Source organism: Eptatretus burgeri, chromosome 4, assembly GCF_056783735.1.
Source record: "Eptatretus burgeri isolate ZD-2024b chromosome 4, Ebu_testis_v1, whole genome shotgun sequence".
NCBI lineage: Eukaryota > Metazoa > Chordata > Myxini > Myxiniformes > Myxinidae > Eptatretus > Eptatretus burgeri.
Window position 1 is genome coordinate 69,414,112 of NC_140964.1, and position 17,043 is coordinate 69,431,154.

Sequence of the window (17,043 nt, forward strand, 5' to 3'; positions counted from 1 at the left end):
TGCTGACCATTATTTAACAAAAATATATTCTGATGCCAAGGAAAGATGGCATATCAGAGGACTACCAATTGACAACTGGCTTTGGAAGCCAACTCTGGTATATGATTTGGCCATCTGTGGTTGATGGTGAGGTCCAAAAGTTTGAAGGAATGAACTTCTTCAAGCAGTTTATCAAGGCAATAGATGGGAGGGTGTGCTCGATGCTCATTTTGAAGAAAAAGAGTAAGTGTGTGAGATTTGTCAAGAATGAAGTACATCTTCCAAGTGTTGCACCAGTTTCTGCTTCTACAAAGGTCTGTTGAGAAGGAAGAGGCTGCTGCTTGCTGAGCTTAAGGATGATGGATGCCAGGGCAGGGATTGGAATAGACAGCAAAAAGCAAAGGAAAGATTTCTAGAGAATCGAAAAGATCATCAATGAAGAATAGGAACGAACTGGGCCCAAGACCGCCTTGATGGATTCCAGCCTCGATGTGGAGAGGAGATGGAGGATCACATTGAGAGTCATGCACTGTCTACAAGAGTGGAGCATGTTAGCAAGCCATGAGGAGGTGGCCTTGGATGTCATTGGTTGAGAGTTTGGAGAGCAAGGCAGGATGCCAGATGCTGTGTCAAATGCTCAAGATATGTTCGGAGAGACAGCCATGAGCTCTTGTACGTGATTCAGGTCCTCCATCCAGTGTTACGAAAGGAACAGCAGCATGTCCAGGGTGAAGCCTGTTCAGTTTTCAAGCTTTCTGGCAATAATAAAACAGCAATACAAATGGCAATTAACTTATGAAAGAATGTTGTGGTAAATTGTAGAATGATAATATTCAGTGTTGTGGCACAATTTGCAACAAACAAGAAAAATCTGATATTGTGAATAACAATTCCCCAAACTCTTACCTGAAGCGATATGTCCACCAACATACCTGAGGAACGTTTTCATTTTTCCGGCTTCCTGCCTCCTCTGTGAAGTGATTATGGGTGATGAATTCTATCGCTGCACCTGTCAAGGTGTTTCCACCTTTGTATTTCCAGACGTTGATGAAATCCAAAACCTCATCCTTGGTGTTGAACTTGTTCAAAAGGAACTCCGTTTGTGGGTCACTGCTATACTGTGCCAGGCCGATGCGCACTCCATCTATTCCCACAATCATGCCCTTTACCAAATCGGTGAGAAAATCACGAACCAGCTCAAAGTTATTTGTGCCGACACTCCATGAACCATCCACCAGGAAAACAATGTCAGCCTTCTCTGCTTTAACACATTCTGGAAATGAAGGAAAGTGAAGCATGAAAAGGACAAAGCATTTGATGTTTCAATGTAAAGGAAATTCATCACTCTTCAGTTTCGTGCTTGACTTGCTGACATTATTGATACATTGTCTGTACAATATGAACATTAGAATACTGACCATTATATGTTCCAGGGATTTGTGGTTCAGCAGTATCAGCCATAATGCCCATGATATTGAAAGACACATCCCCAAAGCCTTGGTAGTTGCGACCATGATAGTGTGCCATCTTATCCACCGGTTGGCTCACAAATGCATGCAGATCATTCAGGTTTGTTTTTCCAGTCCCAACAGCCATAACCCTCACTCCTCTGTCCTGCAAAGCAACTGATGCTTTCTTGGCTGCTTCAATATCATCAGGTGAGCTTCCAGACAGGACCACCACGACCTGGGGAGCTCCTTGAGCCCTACGGCCTCCTTCTTGCTTCACCAGCACTTTTTCTTGTACATGATGCAGACCTGCAGCAAGGTTGGATTGCCCACCCTTGTAGGCTACCCGATTTATGGCACTGGATGCAGAATCCTGAAGAGATCATGGACAGATAATGAGTTTTTAAACTTGGACAAAAATATTCCATATACATTGTACTATTTCAAACAAAGCATGTAAATGAAAGTTGTGGGTTAGTAGTTACTCCAATGACTACCAGTATTAGAAATTAGAATTTGCCTTTACCAGTATCTCTCCTGAGACCTCTGTCTGACTTGCTACTCCAAAATTAATGAAGAAGATTTAATGATGCAAATTGGCAACACTTCACAGGCCAACCTAAAGTGCTCATTAGGTTTGCCTACTGACATTCTCATTAGGACCAATGGCTCCATAATTCTCAGAACCAGGTTCAAATTATAGAGACTATATGGACGTGTTCATAACACAAGAATATTTAAAGAACTGTGAGACAGGAGGAGGCCAATCATGCCTGTGCTTGATCAACACCACATTAATTCAGTCTGTTTAAGCTCTGTTAATCATTGCATAGGGATAGAGGCACCTCCAGTTTCCTCGACACGGACCAATAGTTTACCCCCTTCGAGTTCCACTTGCACTGTGAGGAAACTGAATTCTCATGTCTTGTTTTGTTTCAGAGCAAAGGGCTGGATATTTTGTGTTCTGGGATCTTAGTTTCTGCTATTTTCATTCTTCTTATTATCTTTTACTTCTTCTTCCATTTCCTTTTTTCTTCTTCTTCATTGTATTTTCCTTCTTTTCTACTACTTCCAGTCTCAGCTATCCTGTGTCTTTCATGGCTGGGACTTCCTGTGGAATCTGATAAATTATGGCTCTCTGAAGGGTACCGGAAATAAACATGTCACTGGTCATTGCCGCCTGGTAGTATAGGATCCCAAACCCAGACCGGGGCTGGCTGTAGGGCAGTTCCAGCAAATACCCAGTGGGCCAGTCCAATCCGAGGGCTGGTGGGTCAGCCTATGTGGGGAAATTGGAAATGTGATCAGGGTAAAATATATATATATATATATATATATATATATATATATATATATATATATATATATATATATATATATATATATATATATATATATATATTACACAATGTGGTCCTCATATTAAAATATTACATTACATCCAATTTTTATGCTTCCCGGTGTGTACCCCGGTCAGAATAGGTACACCGTATCCCTGCGTGTCGTAAAAGGCGACTAAAAGGGTTGGCGTCAGGAAGGGCATCCGGCCATAAAAAACATCGCCACAAAAGGAAACCATGATGAGTACAACTGATGGGCAGGGTACAGCCCGAAGTACCCCGTGGGGGTCCTCACCCCCTCTCGTTAAAACTCAAGGTGGGGAACCCGATCGAAGCAAGGGAGGAAATTTTTCCATTTATGATGACCAATCGTCTGATGCCCCACGTGGAGATCGGTTTCTGAGGTTTGGTACATGGAATGTATGGACAATGACAGGGAGATCTGGAGAAGTGGTTGAAACATTGGTCAGAAGAAGAGTGGACATATGTTGTGTGCAGGAGACACGGTGGAAGGGAAGTGGTGTGAGAATGGTGAAGGGAAGGCAGGGGCAGAAGTACAAGTTTATGTGGCAAGGGTGCCCGGAAGGCGTGCATGGTGTTGGTGTAATGTTTTCTGAGGAGTTTGTAGACAGTGTAGTGAGTGTGACTAGAGTGAGTGAAAGGTTGATGATGGTGAGAATTGTGATCGGAAATCTCATGGTGAACGTCATCTCGGGATATTCCCCGCAGGTCGGTCGAAGCGATGAAGAGAAGAACATGTTCTGGTGTGCGATGGAGAAGTTGATGGAAAATGTGAAAGATGAGGAAGTTGTTGTGGTTGGAGGAGACTTGAATGGACATGTGGGAAGGAGTCCAGACGGTTTTGAGGGAGTCCATGGGGGTTATGGACATGGTGTGAGAAATGGAGAAGGTGAAAGGATCTTGGAGTTTGCTGATGGAGCTGATTTGTTGATCTGTAATACTCACTTCCAGAAAGCGGATAATAAGCTTATTACATACACGTCAGGTGGGTTGACGACAACCATTGACTACCTGATGGTGCGTCAGCGAGATAGGGGAAACCTCCGGGACACAAAGGTGATCCCAGGGGAGGAGACCGTTTCGCAGCACCACCTGGTTGTCTGCGATATAAGGGTGAAAGGTGCGCGGAGAATTTGGCGGGTGAAGTACCAACCGAGGATGAAGGTGTGGAGGTTGAAAGAGGCGACAGTGAAGGAAGCATTAAGAGAGAGGCTGAGTATGGTTGAAGATGATGTGGTTGAGCTTGAAAGTGGTTGGATGTCAATGAAAGATAGTCTATTGGGAGCCGTTGGTGAGGTATGTGGATGGACAAAAGGACCACCGAGGCACTCGGAAACATGGTGGTGGGATGATGAAGTTGGAAAGACGATTGAAGAGAAGAGGAAGAAGTTCAAGGAATGGCAAAAGGCAAAGGATACGGTGGAAGAAGAGGCTGCACATGAAAGTTATAAGGAAGCCAAGAAGGCTGCAAAGAAAGAGGTTGCAAAGGCGCAGGAGGCCCATAGGAAAATGTTCGGAGAACGCTTGGATTCGGAGGAGGGTAAGAGAGCGGTATTCAGGATCGCAAAGCAGATAGCGAGAGAGAGATTTGATGTGACGGGGGTGAGTTGCTTGAAGGATGAAGTGGGACAAATTGTTGCGGACTCAGATGGAATTAAAGGAAGATGGAAGAGATATATGGAAAGGCTGTTGAATGTAGAAAATGAATGGGAGAGCAACATCGAGAGTAACCCGGTTTTAGGACCAGCAGAGAAGATAACTGAGAAGGAAGTTGAGGAAGCTATAAGAGCAATGAGGAGTATAAAAGCAGGAGGGCCGACGGGAGTTGTGGGAGATGTGTTGAAGGCAGCGGGAAGTTGGGGTGTGAAGAGAATGACAGAGATCTGTAATCTGGTGGTGAAAGAAGGCCGCATTCCAGTGGATTGGGAACTGAGTACCCTCGTCCCTCTGTACAAGGGGAAAGGTGACCCTCTGGACTGTGGCTCCTATAGAGCAATAAAGTTATTGGAGCAAGGAATAAAGGTATTGGAAAAGGTGTTGGAGAAGAGGATAAGGAAGAAGGTAAAGATTGACGAAATGCAGTTTGGGTTTATGCCAGGAAGAGGAACGACAGATGCAATTTTTATTGTAAGGCAGTTGCAGGAGAAGTACATGGAGAAGAGGAAGAAGTTGTTTTTTGGGTTTGTTGATCTGGAGAAAGCATTTGACAGGGTCCCACGCGAAGTAATGGCATGGGCATTGAGGAAGTTAGGAGTGGAGGAATGGTTGATCAGAGTAGTGATGGCCATGTATGAGAGAGCACGCACAGCTGTAAGGACGAAGGATGGGAACAGTGGTGAGTTTGAGGTGAGGGTAGGAGTGCACCAGGGGTCGGTACTAAGTCCACTTCTATTTGTAGTTGTGATGGAGGTGCTGGCTCAGAGGGTAAAGGAGGGTTTACCGTGGGAGCTGCTGCATGCAGATAATCTGGTGTTGATTGCAGAGAGTATGGATGGACAGAAGGAGAAGATGAACAAGTGGAAGGAATGTATGGAGGCAAAAGGTTTGAAGGTGAATATCGGAAAGACGAAGGTGATGGCAAGTGGTAAAGCATGTAGTGTGGTGGAAAGGACTGGGAAGTGGCCGTGTGCTGTGTGCAGGAAGGGTGTCGGAGTGAACTCCATTCAGTGTACAATGTGTGCTGAATGGGTTCATCGAAAATGTAGTGGGGTGAGAGGGTCATTAACCAGTGTGGCAGCTACATTCAAGTGTAAGGTGTGCGTCGAGGGAGCAGCAGATGAAGGAATTGTTGAGTTGGATCTTGGAGATGGTGTGAAGCTGGAAGGGGTGAAAACATTTTGCTATCTCGGAGACATGCTGAATGGAGAAAGTGGATCAGACTCTTCGACGGTTGCTAGAGTGAGATGTGCATGGAAGAAGTTTCGGGAACTGAGTGGCGTGCTGACAAAGAGGGGAGTGTCGTTGAAGCTGAAGGGAAAGGTGTATGCTACATGTGTGAGGAGTACGATACTTTATGGGAGTGAGACATGGGTACTGAACATGGAGCAGCAACAAAGGCTGGAAAGGGTGGAAATGCGAATGGTTCGGTGGATGTGTGGAGTATCGTTGAGAGAGAGGAAGACAAATGATGACTTGCGGAAGATGATGGGAATAGAGTCTGTGATGGATGTTGTGAAGAGAAACAGGTTGAGATGGTTGGGTCATGTGTTGAGGAAGGATGAAAGTGACTGGGTGAGAGGAGTGTTGGAAATGAGTGTAGTCGGAAGTAGAGGACGGGGAAGACCGAGAAAAACTTGGCTCAATGTGGTGGAAGAGGAAATGTGGGCAAGGGGATTAAGAAGGGGAGATGCAGAAAACAGGGTAAAGTGGAGAAGATTGTCATGGGGCCCGCAAGGCTAACCCTTGCTTTAGCGGGGAAAATGGCCTTTAAATGCGTGTGTGTGTGTGTGTGTGTGTGTGTGTGTGTGTGTGTGTGTGTGTGTGTGTGTGTGTGTGTGTGTGTGTGTGTCGCTTATTTGCGCTCTCAGTTGGCATTAACTCTAATATTCGGCATCCCTAAAGATCCTTCCTCACCACCCCATATGTTTTTTTGGACTCGCCCAAATGGGCCAATGAGATCGAATGGCCAAATCCCACCTATATGTCACATCCCCAGTTTATTGCATGGCAGCGTGAGGTGAGGGAATGGGGAGGGAGAAGAAATGCGAGGGGGTTGGGGATGCAGCAAGGGGGAGTGGGGAGGCAGCACGAGGGGGATGGGGAGGCAGCACGAGGGGGAGGGTGAGACAGCGTGAGGGGAGGGGAGACAGCGCGAGGGTGGGGGAGACAGCGTGAGGGGAGGGCGGCAGCGTGAGTGGGAGGAGAAGGCTGCTTAATGGGGGTGGGAGGCAGCGTGAGGGTGGGGAGACATTGATAAGGGGGGGGGGGAGACAGCGTGAAGGGGGTGGAGGCAGCATGAATGGGGGGAGGCAGCACGAGGGGTGGGGAAGGCATGCTATCTACCTTGCAAAGGCCTGCCCGTATGCATGCCACAACTCATACACATTCCTCTGTACTGCTTGCATGCAGGCATACAAAAACCCCACCATGTCCGACCTGCTTTTGTGCTGTCTGCATACCTATTTATTTTCAGCCACTGCCGAGTATTAATATATTGTAGCAACTATTAGTATATTTATATTAATATTTTGTTGTGAAAGCAAATCGCACAAAATGGTAAAAAGAAAACTGCATACACACACACACACACACACACACACACACACACACACACACACACACACACACACACACACACACACACACACACACACACACACACACACACACACACACACACACACACACACACACACACACGCCTGGTTTTGGCTTAATGGTTAGGGTGGCGGGCTTTGGATCCTCAAGTCCTGAATTCAAATCTCGCTCAGCAATTGAATTAATACCAGGTGTGGTTAACACGGCCTGTCATCCTTCCGAGGTCAGTGAAAGTGAGTGCAATATGCTGGTATACTGTGTCGGAGTGGCGACCCATCCAGGTCAGGTCAGGTCAGGTATGGGAGCATGTGCCAGAACAGCGCGTCGCTGCGTCCACTTTCCCCCGGTACTCCAGGGGCCTCCGTCGGGCCTTGCCAAGGGCAGATGCCAGGCCCATCCCCATCTCCGTGAGATGCTGGTCAACCTGCTGCAACCACAAGGAACGTGGTCGGCCCATTGGCCTCCTCCACTCACGAGACTCCCTCGCTGAGAGAATCTGATGAGCAGGATCAGCATCAGGAATACGAGCCACATGTCCATACAGCCGCAAATGATGCTCACGGACCATGCAGGTAACAAATCTCATCCGAGTCTCTCTCAGCAACCGCTCGTTAGACACAAAATCTGACCAGCGATAGCCAAGGATTCTCCAAAGAGACCTGGTAGCAAAGGAATTAAGTCTCCGTCTCAGATCCTTGGTCAGAGTCCAAGTCTTGCATCCATAGAGCAAGACTGGAAGCACAAGGACCTGAAGATTCGGACTTTTGTCCTCCCACACAGGTACCGGCAGCGCCACAACCCATGATCCAGTGAATCCATGACTCCCCAGGCCCGACCCAGACGTCTATTGACCTCCGACTCACAGCCAGCAGGGACATGAATATAACTGCCAAGGTAAGTGAATCTCTCCATGACCTCAACATCCTCACCACAAACAGACACAGACAGGACAGCAGCATCCAAGATGTCATTGAAAGCCTGGATCTTAGTTTTGACCCAAGAAACCCGTAATCCCAGTGGCTCCGACTCCTCATTCAGCACCTCGAGGGCCCCCAAAAGGATATCTAAAGTCTCCGGAAAGATGACTGCATCATCTGCAAAATCAAGGTCCGAGATCTTGACATTCCCAAACGATGCATCGCAGCTTGATCTTTCCCACATCCTCCCTAAAATCCAGTCCATACAAGTGCTGAAAAGTGTGGAGGCCAGTACACCCCCTTGACGAACTCCAGTAACAACTGGAAATAAGTTAGAAATGGTACCACCACACTTCACAGCACTCTCAGTACCAGAGTAGAGTTCAGACATCAGATCGATCAGTTTTGGTGGCACCCCACAAAGACCAAGAATCCTGGTGGACCACATTTGATTGGAGGGTCAGCAACAGGGATTGAAACACCCTTGATGTCCAACTCGACAGCTGGGGGATCAGCCTGGTACAACCGCTCAAAGTAACCGGCCCAGCGGGCCTTCACTTCAGACTCCTCTGTCAAGAGCCCACCACTCTCTGATCTAACTGCAGTGCTCCGAGGGATGGGCTTGGATGAACGCAATGCGTGAATTCCCCTGTAAGTGGGAGGAGAATCACCTGTCCACAGATGATGCTCTACCTCCTCACAGATTCCTCGCACATAGGCCTCCTTGTCCACCCTTAGTGCACGTACAGTTTTGCCCCTCAGCTCCCTGAAGAGCTCAGCTCTGCCATTCAGCCTGGCCCTGCGACTCTGGTCAATGGTATCCAGTGTACCTTGAGAGACAAAATTCTTCTTTGCCCTGCGGTGAGTTCCAAGACATCCACCGGCAACATCAAGGACGGTGGTCTTGAAGGCACTCCACAACTCTTCAGGACCCCCAAAAGCACCCAGACACCCCAAATGTCCACTCAGCCTGTTCGCAAACTCCTCAGCTACTCTCTCATCCTTGAGCTTGCCAACATCCAGTCTTGGCTGGGATGGTACCATTCTCCAGGATTTAAGGTGCAGTTTTAGAGTTGCTACAACAAGCCTGTGGTCAGTATTGAAGAACTGAGCACTCCGGTAGACCCTGCATTTCTGGATCATCCTCCAGTGACCGTCAACGAGGACATGGTCAATCTCCTTTGCCACACTGCCAGCGTTGGAATACCAAATCCAGCGATGAGCTTGTGGGTGCCGAAACAATGATCCAGCCACCCAAAGTCCCTAACTTCTTGCAAAGTCAAGGAACTTAGTGCTATTCTGCTTCACAGTTCCAGACCCATGGGGACCAACACATGTCTCATAACCATCACTTTCAGTTCCAATCGATGCAGTGAAATCCCCCAAGATTTGAAGAGTATCTCACCTGGGGCACTGACCAACCAGACTTGAGCGTGGCATAGAATGCGTCCTTCACTGTGAGATCACTCGCCTCAGTCGGAGCATATACAGAGACCAGAGAAACGACACCCAAGGAATGACGAATCCTTAATCTCATAATATGTTTGTTTACCAGTGTTACCTCAATGATTATTGCAGTCAACATATTGGTCACAGCTTCAGCAACTCCTAGGACATGGTAACCATCGGAGCGATCAGACCAGTCATAGGTGTCACCACCCGCCATGATCTCACCGCAACCCGGTCTTCGAACCTCAGAGAGTGCTGCAATACCAATGTCCAAATGTGTGAGCAAAGATGATAACAGAGACAGATGATCATCCTCTCTTTGGGATAGGACATTTCAGGCACCCACCTGAAGGGACCGCCTCAGGTTAACCCAAGGAGATGGCCATCTGGTGAATGACCCCTTTGTACTACCCCGACACATGGTACCACAATCTGACCCGGGAAGGTTACCCCGTGGTTTCCCTCCTATCCTCAAAGATTGGAGGTCCCGAAGGCTTTGCTCCAATCCCATCATTCGGTGAGCTGCCCTGCGGAGGGCAGCTGCACATGAGGTACTTTCACAGAGAGGGTTTTCAGATTTATTTTTGCTTTTGGTATGTTTTGCAGAATCAAGAGTTTTACGGTAGCTGTAGTGCAAATCCTGCCACCAACCTCCAAATAAAAAGTAACCCAACTGCAGGAGGACATCCGCAGACACAATTGGGCACTAGATATGGATGGCCATTTGCTCACAAGGAGCTCTTCCACCCCCTCTTCCCAACACCTCAAAACTTGCGCCTCCCCGTGCCTGCTCCATTCTTCACCATACCAGTGCCAAGTCTTATCCTTCCTCTCTTCCCGCGTCTCCCTCCTGCCCCATGGCCATTCCTGCTCTCATCGACTCCCCCCCCCCCTCTCAAAGCAACCTTCACTCTCTTCCCCCTCCAAGCTTCCCTCTCACCTTTCTCAAAAGCTGCCCCCTCACCCTTCCCCCCTCAATCCCCATTCTCAAAGTTGCCCCTGCACACACCCACAAAACTGCCTCCTTCCCCTGCCCTCTCTCTTCCAACTCACTCCTCCACCTCCTCCAATCTTCGACTTCCCTCTGCCCACTCAATTATTCCTCCCCAATGGGCCTCATCTGATCAACACCAAGACTTTTATCCTCCTCCTCATCTGGCCCTTTCCCCTAGCTCTTCTGCAATCCCCCACATACTGTCAGCAACTCTCCCTACCTTCCCCCTCTCCATCATCCGACCTTCCCGCTCCCTTCCCTCCTCTACTCCCTCTTCTTTAACAGTGTGGACCTCAAACATCTGGGACCTTCGCTCAAACCTGACAAATCTTTCCATACAGGTTGCCACTGACAAACCAGACACAATCTGCATAACAGAAACTTTCTTCCTTCAAGACATCTCTGACTCCCTCGTTTCTCTCCCCCATTACTCCCTCCTCGAGTATGACAGAACTGAGCTTCATCCTGGTGGCGGAGTTGCTCTCTTTATCAAACAACTCTCTTCCTCACTCTCCATGCACTGCCCTCTCTCCCCCACACCCCCAGGAATACCTCTGGCTATGGCTTCCCATCCACTCCCACCTCATGTTTATACATGTATTGTACCGTCCACTAAATTGTGAAGACTCCATTTACAATCTCACTCGCCGAAACCACGGACCAACTTCTATCCTCTCATCCCAACTCTCTCTTCCTCAGCTGTGGTGACTTCAATTGTCATCATGCTAGTTGGCTGGGTGTGGGCACCTCTCTCACCTGCCAATGGGACTTCAGCAAAAGACTTCTGTGACTCATTGGGACTGACACAATCTGTTAACTTCCTGACCTGGATCTCAAGCAATGGTACTCCATCTCTTCTGGATTTGGTTTTGACCAATTTCCCTGATAATGTCTGCTGTTCTTCCTCCGCTCTAATTGGTTCATCCGACAATATGCTTGTCAAAGTGGACATCTCTCTGGCTGTTATGAGAGAACCACCTCAGCACTGTCGAGTCTGGCATTTCACTCAGGCCGACTCGCAGGGACTTCAAGCAACCATTCAAACTTCTCGACTGGTCTCCCATTTCTACTTTCTCTGACATCAACTCAGCCTGGAAATTCTTTTAAAGAAATTTGCTCTCATTCATGCACAGATTTATCCCATCTCGTCTTCAGTTGTCATACACTCCCCACCACCCACGGCACATTGAAGCTTGTGGTGAGGCAGTTGTCGTGAAACAATTTGCCTTCGCCTCATGGAAGGCAATTCCAACTGAAGACAATCTCAGTTCCTTCCACAAAGCTTGGAAAAATGTGTGTCCACCCTCAGGAGAGCCAGGAACCAACATATTTCTCATCTCAAATCTGTACTCTAAAACATGTCTCCATCCTCAAAATCCTGGTGGATTATAGATAGGTATGTTTCTGGTGAACGTTCCCCCTCCATCCCCTCCCTTGCCTCAAATGGCTGCACAGCTGACACTGCACGTGAAAAGGCTGAATGCCTAAACTCTGTGGTTGTTTCTAAATCTTGCATCTGAAACCATCGCTTTCTCAACCCACCTTACCCAGTTGCACCCAGCTGTTCCTGGACTCTGTGTCCTTTTCTCCCGACAAGGTGGAGTGCTTGCTGTCAAACCTCGACTTATTCTGCAACCGGTCCAAACAGGCATCAGCCCTCGTTTCCTAAAAACCTGCTCTGCTGCTCTTGCTCACCCTCTCTCTTGTTCTATTCACCCTCTCATTTACTCAAGGTAATCTGCCATCTGCTTGGAAATCAGCAAACATGAAGACTGCAAATTTTTTTTTGCAAAAACAGATCCCTGCAACTACAGACCAATCAGCCTGCTCCAAATCATCAACAAGGTCATGGAATTCATCATTGCTTCAAATATTAAATCCTTCCTCTTCACCAAAGGATTGATTTCCTGTCATCAATTTGGATTCAGAACAGGTCACTCTATTTTGGACATGCTGCTCTTGCTTTCCCAACAATGGATGGAGGTCCTCAATGCCAAACATGGGATCAGAACCATCTCCCTCGACATACCGCGTGTTTTTGATATGGTCTGGCACCCTGCCATGTTCACCAAACTCTCTTCCTGTGGTATCCAAAGCAATCTTCACTCATGCCTTGCAGACTTCCTCTCCTGTTGCAGACAACATGTGGCCCTCAATGGAATTCTCTCATCTTCTCTTCCTGCCCAGGCTGGAGTTCCTCAAGGCAGTGTTCTGGGCTTGTGCTTTTAGAGGTTTTCATCAATGATCTTTCCGACTCTCTGGAAAATCCTCTTGATCTGTTTGCTGATGACTCCACCCTCTGCCATACCATCTATCACCCCTCAGACCGGCAAGCAGCAGCTTCTTCACTCACTGCAGATCTTGATAAAATCACAAGCTGCTCCAACACTTGGAAGATGTCTTTCAACCCTGACAAATCTCACTGTCTCACGATGTCTTTCCGAAAGGACCGTATGGAAAATCCCCCCCCCCCACATCTACTTTCTCAACAATCCTCTTGAAGAAGTCCTTTCATTCAAACTTTTGGGTCCCACTATCTGCCATGATCTTTCCTGGTAGAGACCAAGACTGAACACAATATTTGAAAGGAAGCCTCACAAAATTCCTGTGCAGTGGGAACACGACCTCTTTAAATGCATAATTTTCTCCACTGCAAAGACAACACAAAACCCGACTACCTTTACCCCCCCCCACCCCCCCCCCGCAGGGGATTTGGGGGGTGTTTTTGAGTTTTACAGGGGGTTGGGGGAGGGGTGTTTCCACAGCCATTATGTAACGACATTTTGCATCACATATTAAAACAAGCGATTAAAGGACGTTTTGGATGTTTAATCAACTGGGTGAGCTTTCCCATAACCTTGAATGAGGTTCTGATAGAGCTTTTCTCTGTCAGCCATGGCTTTGCTGAGAGATCTCACTGTAATCTGGTCGATGGAACAAAGAAAGTGATGCCACTTCCCCGAGAAGAGGAAAATGAGGGAAGAAGAAGAGGCTGTAGCAGGAAAATAGGTTGTCCATATCTCCATATATATATGAAAGCAAAATGTTTTTTGTTTGTGACATCACTGCTTTGAGCTCCCAAAGTTAATTCGCGACAAAATTTTCCACCATCAGATTTTTAACCACAATGTACCTAAATAGGCATTTCAAACAGTCATGAAGAGGTCATTTGGCCTATTATTGCCATGTTGCACTCCAGAGTTAATTTATTTGCTAACATGAGGTAATTTCTTAACTACAGCTTCACTCATTTACATCCTGTACAGTGTTCAGTGGACCCCATTAGACCCTTTACACCCCTTAGACCCTTTAATAAATATTTAGACCATGTTTCGACCGTTTAGACCCCTTCACACCCATTTAGACCCTTTTGAGACATATCGACCTTCTTCGACCCTTTTCAGACCTCTCGACCTTTTGAAATCCTTTGGACAATTTCAGACCATTTGGACACTTCAGACCCCTTTTGATCTTTCGCCCTTAGACCCCTTTAGACATTTAGACCCATTTAAGACCCTGAGACCTCTTAGACCGTTTAATCACTTTCAACCCCTCTGACCTTTTGAGACCCTTAAGCCACTTTAGACCCCTCTACACCCCTTAGAAAATCGAAAAAAATACCTCCAAAATCGTTTTTGACAATCTTTGTCGTGTACCATTTGCGCCACATCACAAGTTGCAATGATGAATTGAAACTGACATCCCAAAGTGAAACTGATGTTCAAAAGTGAAACTGAAACTACTGATGTATGGATTATTGAATGGGAAACCACAATGAAATGCTGTGAGAAATACTGTTACGGTGCCGGGGGTCGGCCGCGAGCCGACCGCTCTGACGGAGCCGCAAGTCGAGTCGGCCCGACCGATCGCCCGGAATATATATCGCCACTCGGATAACTCCGAGGCAGACGGGTCCTTGTGCAAGAACCGAAATACGCCAATGGGCAGACCACGTGGGGTAGGGTCGATTGCCAACTTCAATTTACCTAAATACCCACGTGATCCAACTTCCGGGGTATTTCACCCTCGACGGAACTCATATGAAACAAGACGCTTGAGCGAGCCTGTCCCGTGCGCGATTCCGAGCGGCTTAATCGCTGAGAACCGTCGGTCTGAATGTCCCCCTTTTACTGCAAACCAACGGCTTTCTAACTCCCAACACACGAAATGCTCAGTCAATGAAAGAATCGACGTGACGAGCTGAAAACATTTAACAATTGGGGTATTTATTAATAATAATGGGGAACTAGGGAAGCACGTAAGAGCAGAACTATACCGACTATATGAAATGCAATGCAATCATTTACAGCAAACAAAGCACTTAACAGTTTCCTACTTGTTAGACGGGTCCACGGACACACGTACGCACACACACACCCAAGAAATGGTGGCTGATGCCTTTACTAAGGACTCCAACTCAGAGGACAGATGAGCTGAAACCCAGAACCAATCCGAACCTCTCCACCTCGTGTGGTCTTCAAGCTGTTTAGACCCGAGCTCCAGCGAATCCTCTCGCGCTTCCGAACACGTGCTGGTGAGACGAGGCGCCGATCCTTCCCGTCGATGTGTCGCTATCTCGAAGAACCACCTCCAAGATGAAGCCAAGGAGTCGCACCAAGCCGGGAGCCAAGCGGAGAACAAAGAGCTCCAAGCCGAGCAACCAGCTCAACTCTCTTCCGATGAACAAAGCCTCTCACAACACGAACCAAGATCTCCGAGCCGAGCAACCAACTCAACTCTCTTCCGATGAACAAAGCCTCTCTCTTCGACGAACCAAGCCAGAGCCCAAAAAGCGAACCGAGCCAAGCAGAACCCGAAGTTCTGCTGAAGAGCCAAGCCGAAGCAAAAAGCCTTCAAAAAGCGTCGACCCTAACCCGAGCCAAGCAGAAGCCAAAGCTTTACTGAACAACCAGCCCGAACCAACTCAGAATCTCTTCCTTATTCTCCTTCCCCCTTCCCCCGCTCCCGGCGTGACTCATCCCCCCGTGCCCGCACAACCGAGGGTGGGAGGGAGTTGTTTACATCATGAATCACGGGACGGGAGGGCTCTTCTTCCTCTTCGCAGAAGAGGGGAAGGGGCATCTTCATTGTGTTGTGATCGCTCCCTAACTATTAAATTGAATAGCAGCGCACTTAATCGATTTCTTCCCATTAAACAATGGAAGGTGACCTATTTAGGGAACAAGCACTTATCGACATAACTGACTTAAGGAACCTGAATGTTGTGTGCAATCGAATTCCCAAATTCGTAACAAAACTGAATGGAAATTTTTGAAAGCAAGGCTCTGTGGAGTAGAGAGAGAGAGGGGCAGGTTGGGGACTGAAGAAGTCATATGGAGAGGGATAGGTGCCTGTAGGTGATCGGTTGGCATGGAAAAAACTTTGGTGATCTGTCAGGCGGTAGGCCCAAAACGTGCCAAAATCCGTTTTTCAGCCAAGCTTTCATAACATCACCCTCACTCTCAAGCAGTACTTCGGAGGTACAACAAGCATGGATTGGAAATCTTCGCTGGTGGAATGGAACGAGATTGCCAAGGTAATTAGCTCCATTAATAGTGTGCAGATGTGATATCTGCACACTGAATATTTATACTGAATTCACATTTCTAGCAATAGACACTCATTTGAGGTGAGATATCGACAAACCCGTCAGTGGTGGGTACCCTGCTAGCATCCTAATAATTCACATAAAATTTCACTGAAATCTACTAATGTCTTTGGACTGCATGACATTTATGCACAAGCTTCACTATAGATCAAGGTTTCTTATTTTAAAAAAAGTCATCGCTGACAGGTCGGTGGTCTCTATCATCTTCCACCTCATTTCTGCTCTTGCACCCTCTGCCCTCCCCATGCTCTGCCACCCCTCCTCCCCCCCCAAAGTATCTGCAGGATGCATGCAGTTCACCAGCAACCTGCACCTCGTGAAACTGCCTAAATCCAGAACCACTGCTCACCTCCACTCATTTATTCCTCTATTTTCCCACCTGTGGAACCACTTTCCAACTCTCTTAGATCTCATTCTTCTCTGCCGGTCTTCTCTTCTGTTATACTCACCAATCTCTATCCTTGTGGCTTAAAGAATGTCTTAATCCACAACTTGTTGACCACCTCTATGAAATAACGGGCTTTAGCTCTTGATGCACATTCTCATGGGAGGTGGGAGTAAAGGGGGGGGCGAGGAGGGGTTGGAGAGATAGAAGGGTTTGAGGAAGGGGAAAAGAGTGAGGAAAGGGGGGAAGGGGGGAGAGCGACTCCTCACCAAACGCCACTATACACTCCAGAAGTGGGGGTGGGAGAGAGGAGGATGGAAGGAAGGGGGAAGTGGGGAGGGGGTTTTGAAGGAGGAAAGCATGAGGGGAGGGTTCTCAACTTGTGCTTGATCGTAGGACTTGTGGAGAAGTGGGGATGGGGGGTGGGGTATTACAGGATTGAACAAAATGGGGTACATTAAAACAACATTAATACAGCACGTGGAGACTGCCCAGAGATGTCCATGGGGAGCTTGAGAGGAGAGGGGGTTTGGGAGGAGGTTAGCAGGAGGGCAGGGGGAGGGAAGAGAATGCAGCATGAAGGGAAATTAAGGCAGTGCGAGGAGAGGGGAATGCGGTGTGAGGGAAGAGAGGGCAGTGTGACGG

The 17,043-nt window shown here is 47.7% G+C and overlaps 1 protein-coding gene across 1 annotated transcript in view; it reads right to left on the reverse strand.

The window, feature by feature from the left end:
* Positions 1 to 17,043, reverse strand: part of LOC147028296 (collagen alpha-3(VI) chain-like) — a 299,418-nt gene that overhangs the window by 113,617 nt on the left and 168,758 nt on the right. Inside the window, exons 23-24 of the mRNA XM_085876545.1 lie at positions 1,398 to 1,800; positions 912 to 1,252 (exon numbers count right to left, since the gene is read on the reverse strand). Of these exons, the coding sequence (XP_085732671.1) occupies positions 912 to 1,252; positions 1,398 to 1,800 (744 nt within the window). The remainder of the gene's footprint in view (positions 1 to 911; positions 1,253 to 1,397; positions 1,801 to 17,043) is intronic.